Below are 15,065 nucleotides of genomic sequence, written 5' to 3'. Positions count from 1 at the left end.
CGCACACCAAGAGTAACCAACCCTTTTGCAGGAGTAGATACTCCATTGTAATCAGTCACAGAAATATTGGTAGGAATCAAATCATCAAGATGTTTCCCTACTTTTATTAGCATTCTCTCTGGCAACAAACTAATTGCTGCTCCCCCATCGATCACAACCTTGTTTACGCTAATTCCACTCATATAAGCCATAATATGCAGTGGACAAAGCTGGAAATTTTGTTTTTCAGTAGGCCTCTAGAAATAACCCAACTCATCCTCAGTTTGAATGAATCAGAAAACCTCCTCATCTTCCACATCATAGTCTTCATACGGATTCCCTTCAAATTCCCTTACCATCTTATCAGCACCCCCTTCGAAATACTCCTCGTCTAGATTAGCAGCTTTTTCTTTACCAACTTCCGGGGTTACCATCACAGCCTTACCTTTGTCAAACCTGGTAGGAGATGGAATTTCCTTTGGGGCCGTTTCCCCATCGACCGGAATGAACAGAAGGAGTTGTCCCCTTGGCTCTATCACTTAAAGATGCCTTTTGTACCTGAGGTCCACCTCTTCCTCTTTGGTTTCCTCTAGCTCGACCCCGAAAATAAGGGTAACAGCCACGATGAAAACCTCGATAACCCCTTTGTGGGTTATGCTTGTACTGCGCATCTCTATTATGAAACTCCTGACAATTTCGTATCCATTGTACACCCAAAGCCTGCGAACAGTTCAACGGGGAAGGGAAATTTCTTTGAGGGACACCAGAACTTTGTCATTCCACTCTTCGAGATGGTTGCCTCTATCGAACCTGTTCTTCTTTATGAGCCAACTCTTTCTTCATTCTTTTTTTCTCAAAGATAGCTACAGCCTCAGTATCGAAGACAACATTACATCAAGGGCATAAAGACACATCTCGATCCTTCAATTTTTGTTGCATTAAAAATTCCAATAACCCGTCACCAACTCCAGGATATACTGCTCTAACATTAGCTTCAAAGTCTCCTAAAACAGTATCAAATTCATAAGAGAAACCAACAATGTTAACACCAAAACATGGTTCAACAAAATTAGCCCCAGCATTAAAAGGATCGGAATCAACCTTTATTTCGTTTTTGCCATCATCAAATTTCAACCTTTCTTCGATAATTGCTTCTTGAATTAAGTCCCTGAAACAGACCCAATTGTTAGTCGAATGGCTAGTTGCTTGATGAAACTTATAATAGAGTTTTTTCTTTAATATTTTTTATCGAAAGCAATGTCCTGCCCTCTGGCAAGATTAATTGTTTATCTTTAAGCAACACATCAAATATTTAATCTAATTTCAAAATATCAAAACTATATTTTTTTCCACTCTTATGTTTCGAATCATTCGATTTATCAACATTCGAGATTTTCTTAAGCAAAGAACAAACATAAGGTGGCCCTTTCTTTAATTCAGCCAAATCGACTTCTGTTTCAAAATCAGATTCCTCACTCAGGCTCCTTCGCAACATATGACACCTTCTCCTTTCGAGAAAAAGATTTACTTTTCAACTTTCTTTCATTTTTATACTTCTCTTTTTTTTTTTTTGAAGAATTTCTACCTGGCGCACCCTTTCAACCAAATGGGCCAAATCAGGTATATGAACGTTAAGCAACTTTTGACGCATATAAAAACCTAATCCCATAGTTGTTATCTTTACTACCTCACTCTCTGGAAGAGATACACAACATCGCCTCCGAGCATTTTTGAAACGAATCATGTAATCATAAATTGTTTCTCCATCATCACGTTTCAAAGCCACCAAGTTAATAAATGTCACGTCCAATTCCCCTCTATAACATTGAGAGTGGAAAGCACTCTTCAACTGTGCCCAAGTCACCATCAAATTAAGCCTGAGATTTAAAAATCAAGTAAATGCATTCTTCATTAACGAAGAAGGAAAGAACTTTATTTTCAAATTTTCATCATTGGCCAAATTGCCTATCTCGACCAAATATCGAGCAATATGCTTAGTAGTTGATTCACCAACTTCTCTAGCAAATTTTGTAATTATTTTAGGATATTTTACCCCTCGAGGCACTTTTTCCATTTGAACAACAGCAAGAAAAACAAAAACAAAATAGGGTTGATTTTTAAAACCTATATTAAATCTGACCCTATTAAGCACATCATCCACAATTCTCATGATTTGATAACGTTCACCACCTTGATTGGCTCGCAATCGAGCCAACACATCATCAACATTTTGGCCACGACGAACCATTAGGATTTTCCCTACCTAGGAGTGCATCATCATTTTCATTTTTAATCAAATTTTCAAAACCCTCATAGTTTCCTTCCATATTCTACCTATCACCCTCATCATAATCGACAATTCGAGCGATTCGCTCTACTTGCCTAGCGAGACCTTCAAACTTTGTCTCATGATCCGCCATCACAGGGTTCAAGATTATAGTCGTTTGTTGGGTCAACAAGTTGACCAGATTATGATGACTTTCATCAATATATTGTTGAAAAGCTGGCATCGAGCCAAGACTACCCAATGTTGAACCCACATAATAATCTCAAGAATACTCAGGATGTTGTTGTAATGGTTGAACATTATTTGCTCCAACTGTGCTTCCAAATCGTATTGGAGGAGCGAAACCACCTATTGGTGGTCTATAACCTAGAGGGAGGCCATAAGGTGGCCAACAGGCAGTTACTGAGGACTGAGTTTGTAGTGGATTACCACGTGGGCGTGTATTACGCCCATTATTCCCTGTTTGAGAACTAGTAACCACCACACTTTTGTTCAATACACTTCCTTCTGGACGTGAAGTTACATCTACCGAAGACTGTGCAACTATAGGCACACTATCACTTGTAGATGAACCACCATTAATATTCGAAACTTTGTCTGCCATGCGTACAATTCTCCCACTTCTTAATTGCATATACTATGAAAACACACAATCATTTGAAACACTTAAACTTTCAAACTATCCCACCAGGCATGCCAGTTTGTTTTAGGTTTAATTACTCTGTTGGTCCCTATAGTTTCGTGAAATTTTCAATTAGGTCCCTATACTTTTTTTCCTTTTAATTGGGTCCCTGCACCAATTTTTTTTTAATTAGGTCCCTCTTAACAGTAATTGGTTTAATTATATAGGGATCCAATTTAAAAAAAATGGTGCAGATACCCAAATAAAAGGAAAAATGTATATGGACCCAATTAAAAATAAAATTTGGTGCAAGGACTCAATTAAAAGGAAAAATAGTATAGAGACCTAATTGAAAATTTTGCAAAACTATAGGGACCAACAGATTAATTAAACTTTTGTTTTATCAATTTTTAACAAATCAAAAGTGGTTCGATATCTAGTGGTTTGGGAGCGAAACCTACTCCTCTATGAGTACTAGTTTTTTAAAGTGCATCAAAGGATTTTTCTATCGAGCAAAATAAAAGAAAATCTGAAAGATAAACAAAGTAAACTTTTGAAAATAAATTGACTGAATTTGAAATGAATTGCATTAAAATTGAAAAAAGTAGTAAACTGCCTTCGATGGATCAAAGGACTTTGAAGTCAAATACAAAATGCAGAATCTTAAAGGAAAAGGAAAAAAGTAAAAGTACTTGAAAGATAAAATTGTAAAGAAAATAAAGATTACAGAAAATGTAAATGAAAAGGAAAGACATGGAAGGAACCCTACAGAAAAATGACTCGAACGCAAACTCAGAAATCGCTGGGATATGAGTGTGGTTGAATGTTTTTTTGAAACAAAGTTCCAACCCATTCTTTATCGATCTTTCATCTATTTATTGAAGTCCTTGACCAATCAGACTCAAGAATAACTTCCATATGTACTAACTTTTAACTAATTATTCCTGCTCTTTTTGTACAACGTGAATAATTACCAAAATCAACTTCAACTAACCTTTATTCCTTGATTAAGTACATCGACTAGCTTCTGTTTCTCATTCTCCAACAAACCCTTCTCGATACAAACTCCATTTCTTGAAATAAAAATTCATTGTACTTCGACTATGGTGTGTTTCGAAATCAAATATTTTCTATCAATAGGAATAAGTTATGGTTACGATTTTAGATCATGTCTAAATTGTTTCTTAGATAAAGTGACAAGTTATAGTTACGATTTTAGATAAAATGACAACTATGATATATATATATATATAACCATAAAGTGTCATGCTAAATTTGGTCCCAGTTAAAAATCATGACATAAAAAAAAAAAAACCATAGATTTATCGTAATGATTTTCTTTAACTAAGTCACGGTTTATTCTAAATCGTGACCATATATAAAAAACGTTTTAGTAACATGGTCCAAAGATTCCTGAAGACGGGTCTTCAAGTTTACCAGCTCCTCATAATGGGTTTTCATTCCGGCCTGGGGAGGAAAATTTGTTGAAGGAAGGGGAGTGAGTCTGATTTGGAATTGTTTGAGAATCACTTTGGATGTTTATTGTACAAGTTGTATAAAATTTTCATGTGAGTGAATCCATACCTACTCATTATTAATCTTTTCTAGAATTTGATTAGAAAGATTCGCTTGAAATTATAGTGTTATTTGTAGTACTTAAAGGTTTCTACTCGTAAATCAAGAAGGAATCATGTGCTATCTTAGTCAAAGCACCCACGGATTTACCGGAGAGCTCACGGGTTGCTTGTGTTTTATACATCCCAAAGTTTTCTCCAACAACTAAATAAAGATATATTGAATCAAATTATGAGTCATGATAATGCTAACACTTCAAGTTGCTTGTTTGTTGGAACTGAGAACATTCTTGACTCAAAATACTATGTAAATCATAAAAATTAAATCAAATTCACCAAGTGTTTTTATTTTACATTTTCTTGTTAAAGATGGGCATTCATGCACCATCATCCTCCTATTAAATATAAGAAAAATTCTATGATATCTAAGACATTGGTGTCTAATTTGCCTAAAAAGTGAGAGGGACAACAGTAAACTTTATCTTTATTTTTATATCAAATAATTAAAATGTTAGGTACCATAGAAAATACTTAAGTAAAAATTTATGTTAAAAGAGGAAAATAAACTTTTTTTTTCTACCGAAAATAAGGATGTTCGAACTCACAACTTTTTAGATAAATATGGAGAGATTATGCTATTGGAGCTATATCTCATTGACAAAAATAAACCTATGTTACAAGTTACATAGCAAGGTAATAAAGAAAATAATTAAAAACGTGTTAGCTTATATTCATGATTCTTTCATCCAATTACATTAATATTGTCAGGTATATGAAAAAACGAGGGCAAGAGTGAATGGATATATACAAAGCAGATTTAGACCCTAGCTAAGAAATTAAGACTATTTAGTTTTCCAATAGAGGAAGAAATCAATGCTTATTTATGGTCTTAAACAACGGTAAGAAACTATTGGCATATATCATCCAATCGAATCAATTAAAAGACATTGGCGACGAAACTGATGTCCCCTTTGAAGTGAAACAAGGGTTTCCATGTATCTAGCAGCTCTTAGTGAATCATTCTTTACATAAACATGAAGATCCTTTACTTGTTGGGACACGTTCATACATTACTAGTCTTTCATCATTACCTTTCCAAAGAAGTTGATTACTCTTATAAAATCCCACAAGCCTTGAAATCATTTCAACATGTCCAACACTGTATAGCTTCACCCCAGATTCTTCATCCCAATAATCCTTCATCATCCAAACATCATAGGGGTTGTGAAATGAGATTCCGGCAGAGCCTTGAATTGTCCTAAAGAGGGATTCATCATCAATCATATTTGGATTGCCTTCGAGAAAATATATGCCGTTGCAAGGACCCATGATTTCGGTCCAATATTTGTGATCTGAATTGTATTCACAAGGAAGGTTTAGAGTTTGAGAAGAAACGGATCCTGTGGCATTATTACAAGAAAGAACAGAAATGAATGTTTTATTGCTAGAAAGTGAAGGTCTTTGAATAAGGAGGAGATGAGAATGGTTATGGTTGCAAAATTAGGATCATTTATGAGATGGAACCATGACTTGCAAACAAACTTGCATCTCCATAACTCTTTCGCTGGCAACCTTGAAAGGATGTTGGAAACCAATTCTTGTGGCAAATGATCTGTGATGCTGAGCTTCTCGGGTAATCTTAACTTTGAAGAAATGCGAATTTTGTTATTAGCTATAGTCGTCAATGGCATTAGAAGAAGTAAGAGAATGAAAAGAATGAATAGGGAGAGCATGGCTTTGTGGTTGGTGACTGTTTTTGTGGTCATATATCAAATGTGTGAGGATGGTGAAGACTATGAATAGATGATAAGCATTCTAACGTTCTTTACCAAACACTCAAAACACCGTACCGTTTGGTGACTACATTGTGGTAAACACTATGTTAATTATATAAAATATTCAAATAATATTAATTATATGTAAACTTGAAGTAGACCAATCAAAGAGCATATATTTTTAGGTGGAAACTCAGGTGTAGTTGACTTCACGTGAAGTTGATAACTGAGAGCTATTAGATGAAAATTTAGTCAAATCAATCAAATCATCTAACCGCTTTCAGTTATCAACTTCACGTAAAGTTGACTGCATCTGACTTTCCACTATATTTTTATATTTCTCACGATATCTCTCACAAGTCAAGACTAAGAACTAATTTATCATGAATATAAACTTTTAACACTTGTTTATATAAACTAGCGAACAGACTACTAAACCTAAAATTCTAAAAATTAAGAACCATTTCACTATACAATTCGGTTAATAAGCTAAAACGCCCATAAACTACTAAATTAACTGAAAATGATCGGGTGATTGAACTAGAAATCAATTGGTTTTTAAAATTTTTCTTTTTTTTTATGACTCTTATATAGATGTCTTTAATAGGCTATTTAAATTCATAACAAAAAAGTATTTTTTTTATTATAGTAAATTACCCTTATCTTTAATAGTATAACACAATACATTTAATAATCCAAAAGAACAAAATACATTTAATTTAAACTAAATATGTATTAAAAATTAAAAGATATAAAATATATTTATTTTTCAAATAAAAAATTTACAAATTAAGATATAACTAAATTAGTAATTTTTTTTGGGTTATCTTTTATTATTCTATAACATAAAATATATAATATCATAATAAATATTATACATATATAAACCTTGAAATGTAACTTTTTTTATTTAATTCTTATATTATACTTATATGATACTTATATAAACTTATAAAATTAATATTAATATATATTTATGTTTTTATGTATTTAATTATAGTTTTACATATTATTTTATTATAAATTCGTTATTGATTAAATTACAGTTAAATTAATTAAAGTTTTAAAATAATAAATTAATAATTAAAGCAACTCGATAACAGGTTCAATTTTCAAAATCTTCACTAGAGCAAACTTAGTTCGTTATAAAAGAGCATATATAAACATGCACATGATGATAAGTCATAATCTTGAATTTAAACCGAAGTAATGTGTATGTTGACCATGGATGAGTAGAACAATGAGATTCACGTGGTGCCTTTGGAGATTTTTATAAATTGCGTCATTGCGAAGTAGCAACTTGTTCAATCACGTACGCTATTTAATTCATTTATCATCAAGTAGCCTCATTTGTCTTCGTTGAAATTGTTCGCAACACGTTAAAATAAGGTGAATTATATAGTAAAAAGTTTACCTAATTTTTTTTTTATAGGATGAAAGAAAGAATAAAAAAGTTAGGACTCGTATTTTGAATAATAATAAAATAATAAAAAATAATTATAAAAAAAATTATATTTTTTTTTTATAATTTTAATTTGTATAATAGAATGTTTTTTAAAATAATATAGTAAGTATTATTTAAAGAATAATTTTTTACATCTAAACAATTTTAACATTTAAGTTTTATCTAAGTAATTTGAGTTACGCATTCTTTTCCTGTTTTCTCCTTTTCTTTGGGTTCCTTTTTCTTTTTGTTTTAAATTCTCGTATGTGTCTTTCTTATTGGATGTTACTCCTCTTCTTTGGGCTCCTTCTTTTTCTTCTTGTTTTAAATTCACGTATGTATTTTTCTTATTGGATGTTACGTCTTCTTTTTCTTTTCCTTCTTTTTTATTAATTTCAATTTCGTTACTGTCATCACCAACAACACTTCCTCCCCCTCCTCTTCCTTTTATTGGAATTTTGTCTCTTCCTTCCTTTTCATCATTCTCCTCCATCATCATCATCATAATCATCATCGTCATCGTTCTTGTCTTCTTCTAATACGTATCGTCGTTATCGTTATCATCGAATTTTGTCATATTGATGGCATTGTCTGATCCAAAATTGATTTGGATGTATTTTTGTTTAACTTGTTTCTGAATTCGAATTTATATAATGGACAATTTTTGTTTCATTTGGTATTATACAATGGTTTTGTTTTGATAATATTTTCCATTCATTCGAGATGCAGGTGTTTCTGAATTCGAATTTATATAATGGATAATTTTCGGTTCATTTGGTATTATACAATGGTTTCATTTTGATAATATTTTCGGTTCATTCGAAACGTAGGTATTTTTGAATTCAAATTTATATAATGGACAATTTTCGGTTCATTTGGTATTATACAATAGTTTCGTTTTGATAATATTTTCGGTTCCAAAATTATTTAATGATGTCACCACAGAGAATCAGAATCAATAAAGATGTTAACAAAATATTGGTGATAACGATAATAATGATGAAGGAGAAAGAAGAAAAGGAAGGAGGAGATAAAAAAAATTCAAATATAAAAAGAAACAAATGAGGAGGAAGAGATGGATGTGGTGGTATGGTGGTAGACGGTAGTAACGATGAAAATAATAAAAAAAAGATGAAAAAAATGGAGAAGGAGAAGAAGAAAAAGAAGAAGAAGAAGAAGGAGGAGGAGGAGGAGGAAGCCCCACGCGCGCAATGTAAATTAAATGACTTAGTTGTTTCGTTACATAAATCGCTTGAATGTGTAATGGAACATTTACTCAAAATGCTTTTTAAATATATTTAAAACACATTCAAAATTTATTTTATATTTTACTTAAACATATATAAGAAATTTAGCACAGTATTTTGTTGGTGTTTTAATTTAAACTTAAATATTCTAATTTTTTTAAAAAAAAAACTTAAAATGCACTGAAAGAGAACAAATGAGCCATGATATCTAAAAGTAATTCTTGCAATCATTTTGTTAATTATTTTTATAAATAATGACTTTTTAAAGGTTGATTAGTGTTTGTTAATTTCGTATTAAGCGTAGAGATCACAAACTGGTGAGTTGAGTAGATCGAAAATTTTAATTTTGATAAAAGTAAAACTAAATTAGAAGATAACTTGCAACACACTCTAATATTTAAGTTAGCAATATGTTTCAAATGTTATTTTTTAGTTCAAAATTTATCTACCAAATTTTCTCTTTTTTTATCCCTTTATCTTAAAATTACCACTTTTTTAGGTATTTACTGCCTTTATAACATGCTCTTAATGCCATGATTCTTCATAACTTAATAGTGTAGTTATTATATTGTTCCTGATATTATCTTGTAACATCAGATTTTATTTAATTGTTATCTCATATATTATTATTTGTCTAGAATAGTTATTTAATAGTTTTTTTTTTTTGTGACTTACATAGTAGTAATTTGTTGTAAGTAATTTTTGCTATATAAATTATTAAATTTAGGAGTAATTATAAAAGTGAGACATTAGTATATAATAGCATCTAGAAATCCAAAATAATTTAAGCATAAATTTTATGATTATAAAAATCAGATCGAATTGACAGATTCAATTGAATTAACTAAAAATCAATCACTAAATTAATTTGATTTAATAAAAAAATTGGTTAAAAAATTGATTATTCGATTAAATTGGTATAATTTTTTAATAGTTAACCGATTAAAATAATAAAACATAAAAAAATACTTTTTTTAAATCATATATATTTTATATTTTATTATTTTCGCTTCAATTTCAATTGAAATTCAATTAAATTTTTAAATTTTTGAATTTCTAATTCTAATGGCGATTTGATTTTTAGAACATTAATAAATCCTTTCTTCGCGTACCCAAATAATGTTGCTAGAATTTGATGATTTAATCTGGAAGATTTGCTCAAGCGCAAACTCCGGTTCCATGTTCGATTCTCTAGCAAGAAATTCCTCATCAGAAAGACATTTAGACGTGTGAGACAAGTGAAAAGAACTCCATGATTAAGAGTTTGACACTAAGCACAAGCTAATTAGGCCAAATCAAACATTGCTTTTATTTAATGATGATAAAATCCCTCTACATACAAGAGCATAACGGCGAGATGCTCAATGATTTCATATAATAATTCATACCATCATAGAGAAATCAGTAACATGCTCCTTCCAAATACCATCATCCAGATATTCCTCAAAAAAACTTGCTTCACCACCACCTGATCTCACAACTAATGCAGCACTGCTTCTTGTCCCATAAAGACCCTGCATACATAAAACATATATGGAATACTCGCAAATTCGAATATCTCATCAGAATTTATCCACACTATTTAATTAGAGTTTATTTGTGATTTAGGAGTTCCAAGAAAAATTATATAAAAAAAATACTATTGGTACGTACACCAAACACTCTTGACATCCTGTAATGAATGAAAAGGAAAGGATATAGTATTATAATAATAATATTAGTAATTTACCAGTGGTGTTTCTATTTCAACAAAGATGGAGCTCAAATTAAGTTCCCAATCAAGAGAGCAAATATGAGGTAGACCACTCTCCTCAGCTTTAACTTTGTCCTTCAATATCTTTTTCATCGTCTCCTTCACAGGAATCTCACCTTTCCCATACTTAGCAAGTTGTTCTTTGAAGCTCACTTCAAGACGTTGAGTCTGCAAAATGTACATATTAAAACAAACAGAAAAGGGAATTTTATTAATAAAGAGAATAATTATGTTTACTAAAGATGATTAGTTTATATTTTAACTTTTATAACTCCAATACATTTCAATCTTCATTGTAAATCCAAGTGAGCATTTAATTAAAAATAGATAAAGGATATATTTTTATTTCAAAGAATGACCTATTGTTAACATATTTTATGATAAAAAATTTTATATATCAACTATTATATATTTGTTTGTATTGTTTTATACATTTTTAATTAATATACGTTTTGTATTTAAAATATAATTTATATTAATAACTAAACTTTTTGCGTACATATAAGAGCATTTTTAACGGGCTAAAAAATAGAACCCGGTTACTATTATGTCAGAAAAAAAGAAGAATTGAAGCGTTGGAGTAGAGAGAGAGAGAGTTTTCTCACCCATTATTTAATCAACACTTCCATTTGACAAGTTATGTAAAAAAATAAATTATTATATAAAATATTAATTAATTAAATAGTTATATTAAATAATTAAATAATAATTAATTTAATAATAATTATAGTAATTAATTATATTAAATACTGATATTTTTATTTAATTAATAATTTATATTAAATATTTAACTAATAATTAGTTAAGTAATTAAATTATAATTAATTTATTAATAATTATAATAATTAATTAGATTTTTATTTAATTAATAATTTATATTAATTATTTATATTATAATTAATATTAAATATTATTTATATTATTATAATAAATTATAATTAATTAAATTTACTTACATCAAAAAATAAATTTAATTTTTACATTTAACAACATAATTTTCTGTTGGGTTGGTTATTTTAAATAATAATTAATTTTGTAATAATTATAATAATTAATTATATTAAATAATTATATTTTTATTTAATTAATAATTTATATTAATTATTTAAATAATAATTAAAATTGTAATTAATTTATTAATAATTATAATAATTAATTAGATTAAATAATTAAATTTTTATTTAATTAATGATTTATATTAATCATTTATGTCATAATTAATATTAAATATTATTATATTATTATATTAAATTAGCCGTTGCAAAACTAGCCGTTATAAAATTAGCTGTTAGAAATTAGCCGTTATTATGTTACCGTTATTATTAATAAATTAATATTTTGTTACTCTATATATACCACTTAGATACACTTCTATTCTCACACTTTCTACTACTCTTCTTCATCTTCTTCCAAGTACATGAGTGGTTATTGTGGGGTTGCAACCATAGTACTTGAGATTGTAGCATTTTCAGACCTTTCGATATGACATGCATTCTTTGGAATTTCTGGTTCAAATAACGATATCAACGTGTTAGATCGTTCTCCAGTGTTCGATGATATTCTAAATGACCGTGCTCCAGAGATAAATTATATTATTAATGGTAACAATTATACTATGGGATATTATTTAGCAAACGGTATTTATCCTGAATGGGCCACATTTGTCAAATCAATCTCAAAGCCACAAGAGGAGAAACGCAAGTTATTTGCACAATACCAAGAAGGGCAAAGAAAAGATGTGGAACGAGTATTCGGAGTGTTGCAAGCACGCTTTGCAATTATATGTGGTTCAGCTCGCTTTTGGGAAAAGAAGAAACTTGCCAATATAATGAGAGCTTGTATTATATTGCATAATATGATTGTTGAGGATGAAAGAGATACTTATGCAGAAAATTTTGCTCAAGGCTTAGAGTATGATGATGTCAAAAATGGCTTATCATAACCTCAACTGGGAGAAGAAGATTTTGCACCATACCATCAATTTCTCCAAAGAAATGCCCAACTTCGAAATAGGCAGCATCATAGACAATTGAAAGAGGACTTGATTGAACACATATGGCAGTTTCACATTGTTTGTCGTCAACTATAGAGTTTAATTATATTTTTCTTTGTATTAAGTAATTTTACAAATGAGTGTAATCTCAAATTATATATTGTGTATTATTGTTATATATGAATTTATTTAATATTAATATCTTTTAATAGTGAATTATTTTTAAATTTATAAATTTAAATTATATTATTGAAAAAAATTAATTACATTTATTTTAAGTATTTCAATTAATTAATTAAGTGGGACTAAAGTTAGTTCCTCCTAATGGAGAAGAGAGAGATATTTTGAGTTCCTATTTACTGTTTATGACATAAAAGCTGATGTGGAGTTACTTTTTATGACAGGTGGACCATAAACAAGAACTGGGATGAGTTTCCTACTGGAGATGGTCTAACATAGTTATTTTATAATATAATAAATTAATCATATTAGATATATACTAAAATTAGCTACTAATGTAAAATATATATTGAAATATAAAATAAATATTAAAAATAAATTAAATTATATATGTATTTATACACAAATATCCGGTGATTAATTTTAATGTACAAATAATATTTTTATAAATGTTATAATGTATGATGTAATAATAAACAAATTATACCAAGTTATTTGGCGGTATAAAAGAGTAAATTTCTTATAATAATATTATATGATTAATTTATTTTTATTAATATTTTAAATTTTTGTATTTGATTATAAATTTTAAATTCTACTAATATAAAAATAAAGTATTGATGTAGGTAATATTAATAAAAAAATGCGTTATCCTCCACCATTTTTGAAATTCTTATGCATAATAGTAACATATATATACCTTGTGCCATGGCGTGTCAAGTTTGGCATTGGAAAGCACATGCAGTCCTGGAGAAACCTCCTGAATGCTAATCTGTTGTCCTTTGGGCCTGTTGGAGATGTATACCATGCATTTTGACTCAATATCTGCAACAATTAAGTTGAACCCATTGTACTTATCAGCCCCTCCTTTTAGGCTTTCAGCAAATTCTCTGGGTCTCTTGCTGCTCTGCATTAATTATCCATTTAAATTCATGTTGTTTGATTACGATGAATTATACGATAAAGATGTAAATTTATATATTTTTTTATGGGATAAAATAATATTTGAAAAAATTAGATCTACATTTTGAACAGTAATAATATAATAAAAAATAATTACAAAAAAAATTTATATTTTCTTTATATAACTTTAATCTGTATAGGAGAGTATTCTTTTGATTATAAACATTTTTTCTTTATTTATTGTTTATTGATTAATGAACCGTACCATTGACACAATATTTTACCTTAAGAAACAAGAGAGGTAGGTCACCACGAGATTTGGCTTGGGGAGAAGAATGAAGCTCCAAAACATTGGTAAGAAAAGCAACCTTTCCTTCTTTAGAACAAGCCATCCATGTCCCTCCTCCTATCTCATCTTTTCCTCCCAATACGTCACAACCTTCCCACCATGACACTGGCCTAACCTTAACCAAATTAAATTAAATAATTCATTCATTAAAAGAAATTAGTTTTGCTTAAAAGGAGAAAAATAAATTGAAACACGTGCCTGTTGTGATACTCGTCTCTGTTGTTGAAAAGAAGAAAAGGGTAGAGTGGGTGGGCTTGCCATAGAAACAGTGATATACACATTCTTACATGAAACACGAGTCTTTTATATTATTACTCACCAATCTAGCTACAAGCAATGAAATTTAATTAATTAAAGCACTCTGATAATTTTGTGCGTGATGCACTATAATACTGTGAGTGAGAGGCTGAATTTGAATTTATAGTTACATGCTATGTGTTATCCACTTAATCCTTAAAATTCTTTGAGAACTTAACGATAAGATTGATAAATTTGTGAGTTTGACTCCTCATAAATTGATTTTGGATTTTTGCATGAATTGAGAAATTAATATATGAACTAGCTCTAGATAGGATAAACCTCATAATTTTCATAATTTAAGAATACATTTTCAAAATTGTTTGGAATCATGGATTGGTGGGTATTTTTCTCTATCCTTTCTTGTTATAGGCACATGTTTAATGGCATAACATGATGCTTTAAGAAGAAGAAAATTTATCATCTAAGGAACTAGGGATTTATACTTTATAGCCATCATCCGTTTTACGAAAGTATCTATTGTAAATCAATCTCTTAGAGATTACTTAGATATTATTAAAATTGAATCAACACTAAATCTTTAGCTTTTTTTTTAATAATTACCTTAGACGCGTAGTATTTTTTTTTATTGCTTTAATAATGGTTGTATTAAACTACATTTGATCCAAAATTATTTCATATAAATTTAATAGAAGTTAAAT

At 29.4% G+C, this 15,065-nt stretch overlaps 1 protein-coding gene across 1 annotated transcript; it reads right to left on the bottom strand.

Moving 5' to 3' along the window:
• Nucleotides 1-10,198: 10,198 nt before the first annotated feature.
• Nucleotides 10,199-14,767, bottom strand: LOC112698263 (uncharacterized). The gene is made up of 5 exons (XM_025751584.2): nucleotides 14,301-14,767; nucleotides 14,042-14,221; nucleotides 13,555-13,761; nucleotides 10,658-10,849; nucleotides 10,199-10,442 (listed from the first exon to the last, which is right to left on the bottom strand). Exons 1-5 carry the CDS (start codon nucleotides 14,385-14,387, stop codon nucleotides 10,311-10,313), a joined length of 798 nt encoding a protein of 265 aa, XP_025607369.1. The 5' UTR covers nucleotides 14,388-14,767; the 3' UTR covers nucleotides 10,199-10,310.
• Nucleotides 14,768-15,065: the final 298 nt, after the last annotated feature.

The sequence above is a fragment of the Arachis hypogaea genome, chromosome 6 (assembly GCF_003086295.3).
Source record: "Arachis hypogaea cultivar Tifrunner chromosome 6, arahy.Tifrunner.gnm2.J5K5, whole genome shotgun sequence".
In the NCBI taxonomy this organism is placed as follows: Eukaryota; Viridiplantae; Streptophyta; class Magnoliopsida; order Fabales; family Fabaceae; genus Arachis; species Arachis hypogaea.
This window is presented reverse-complemented; position numbering and strand designations above follow the sequence as displayed.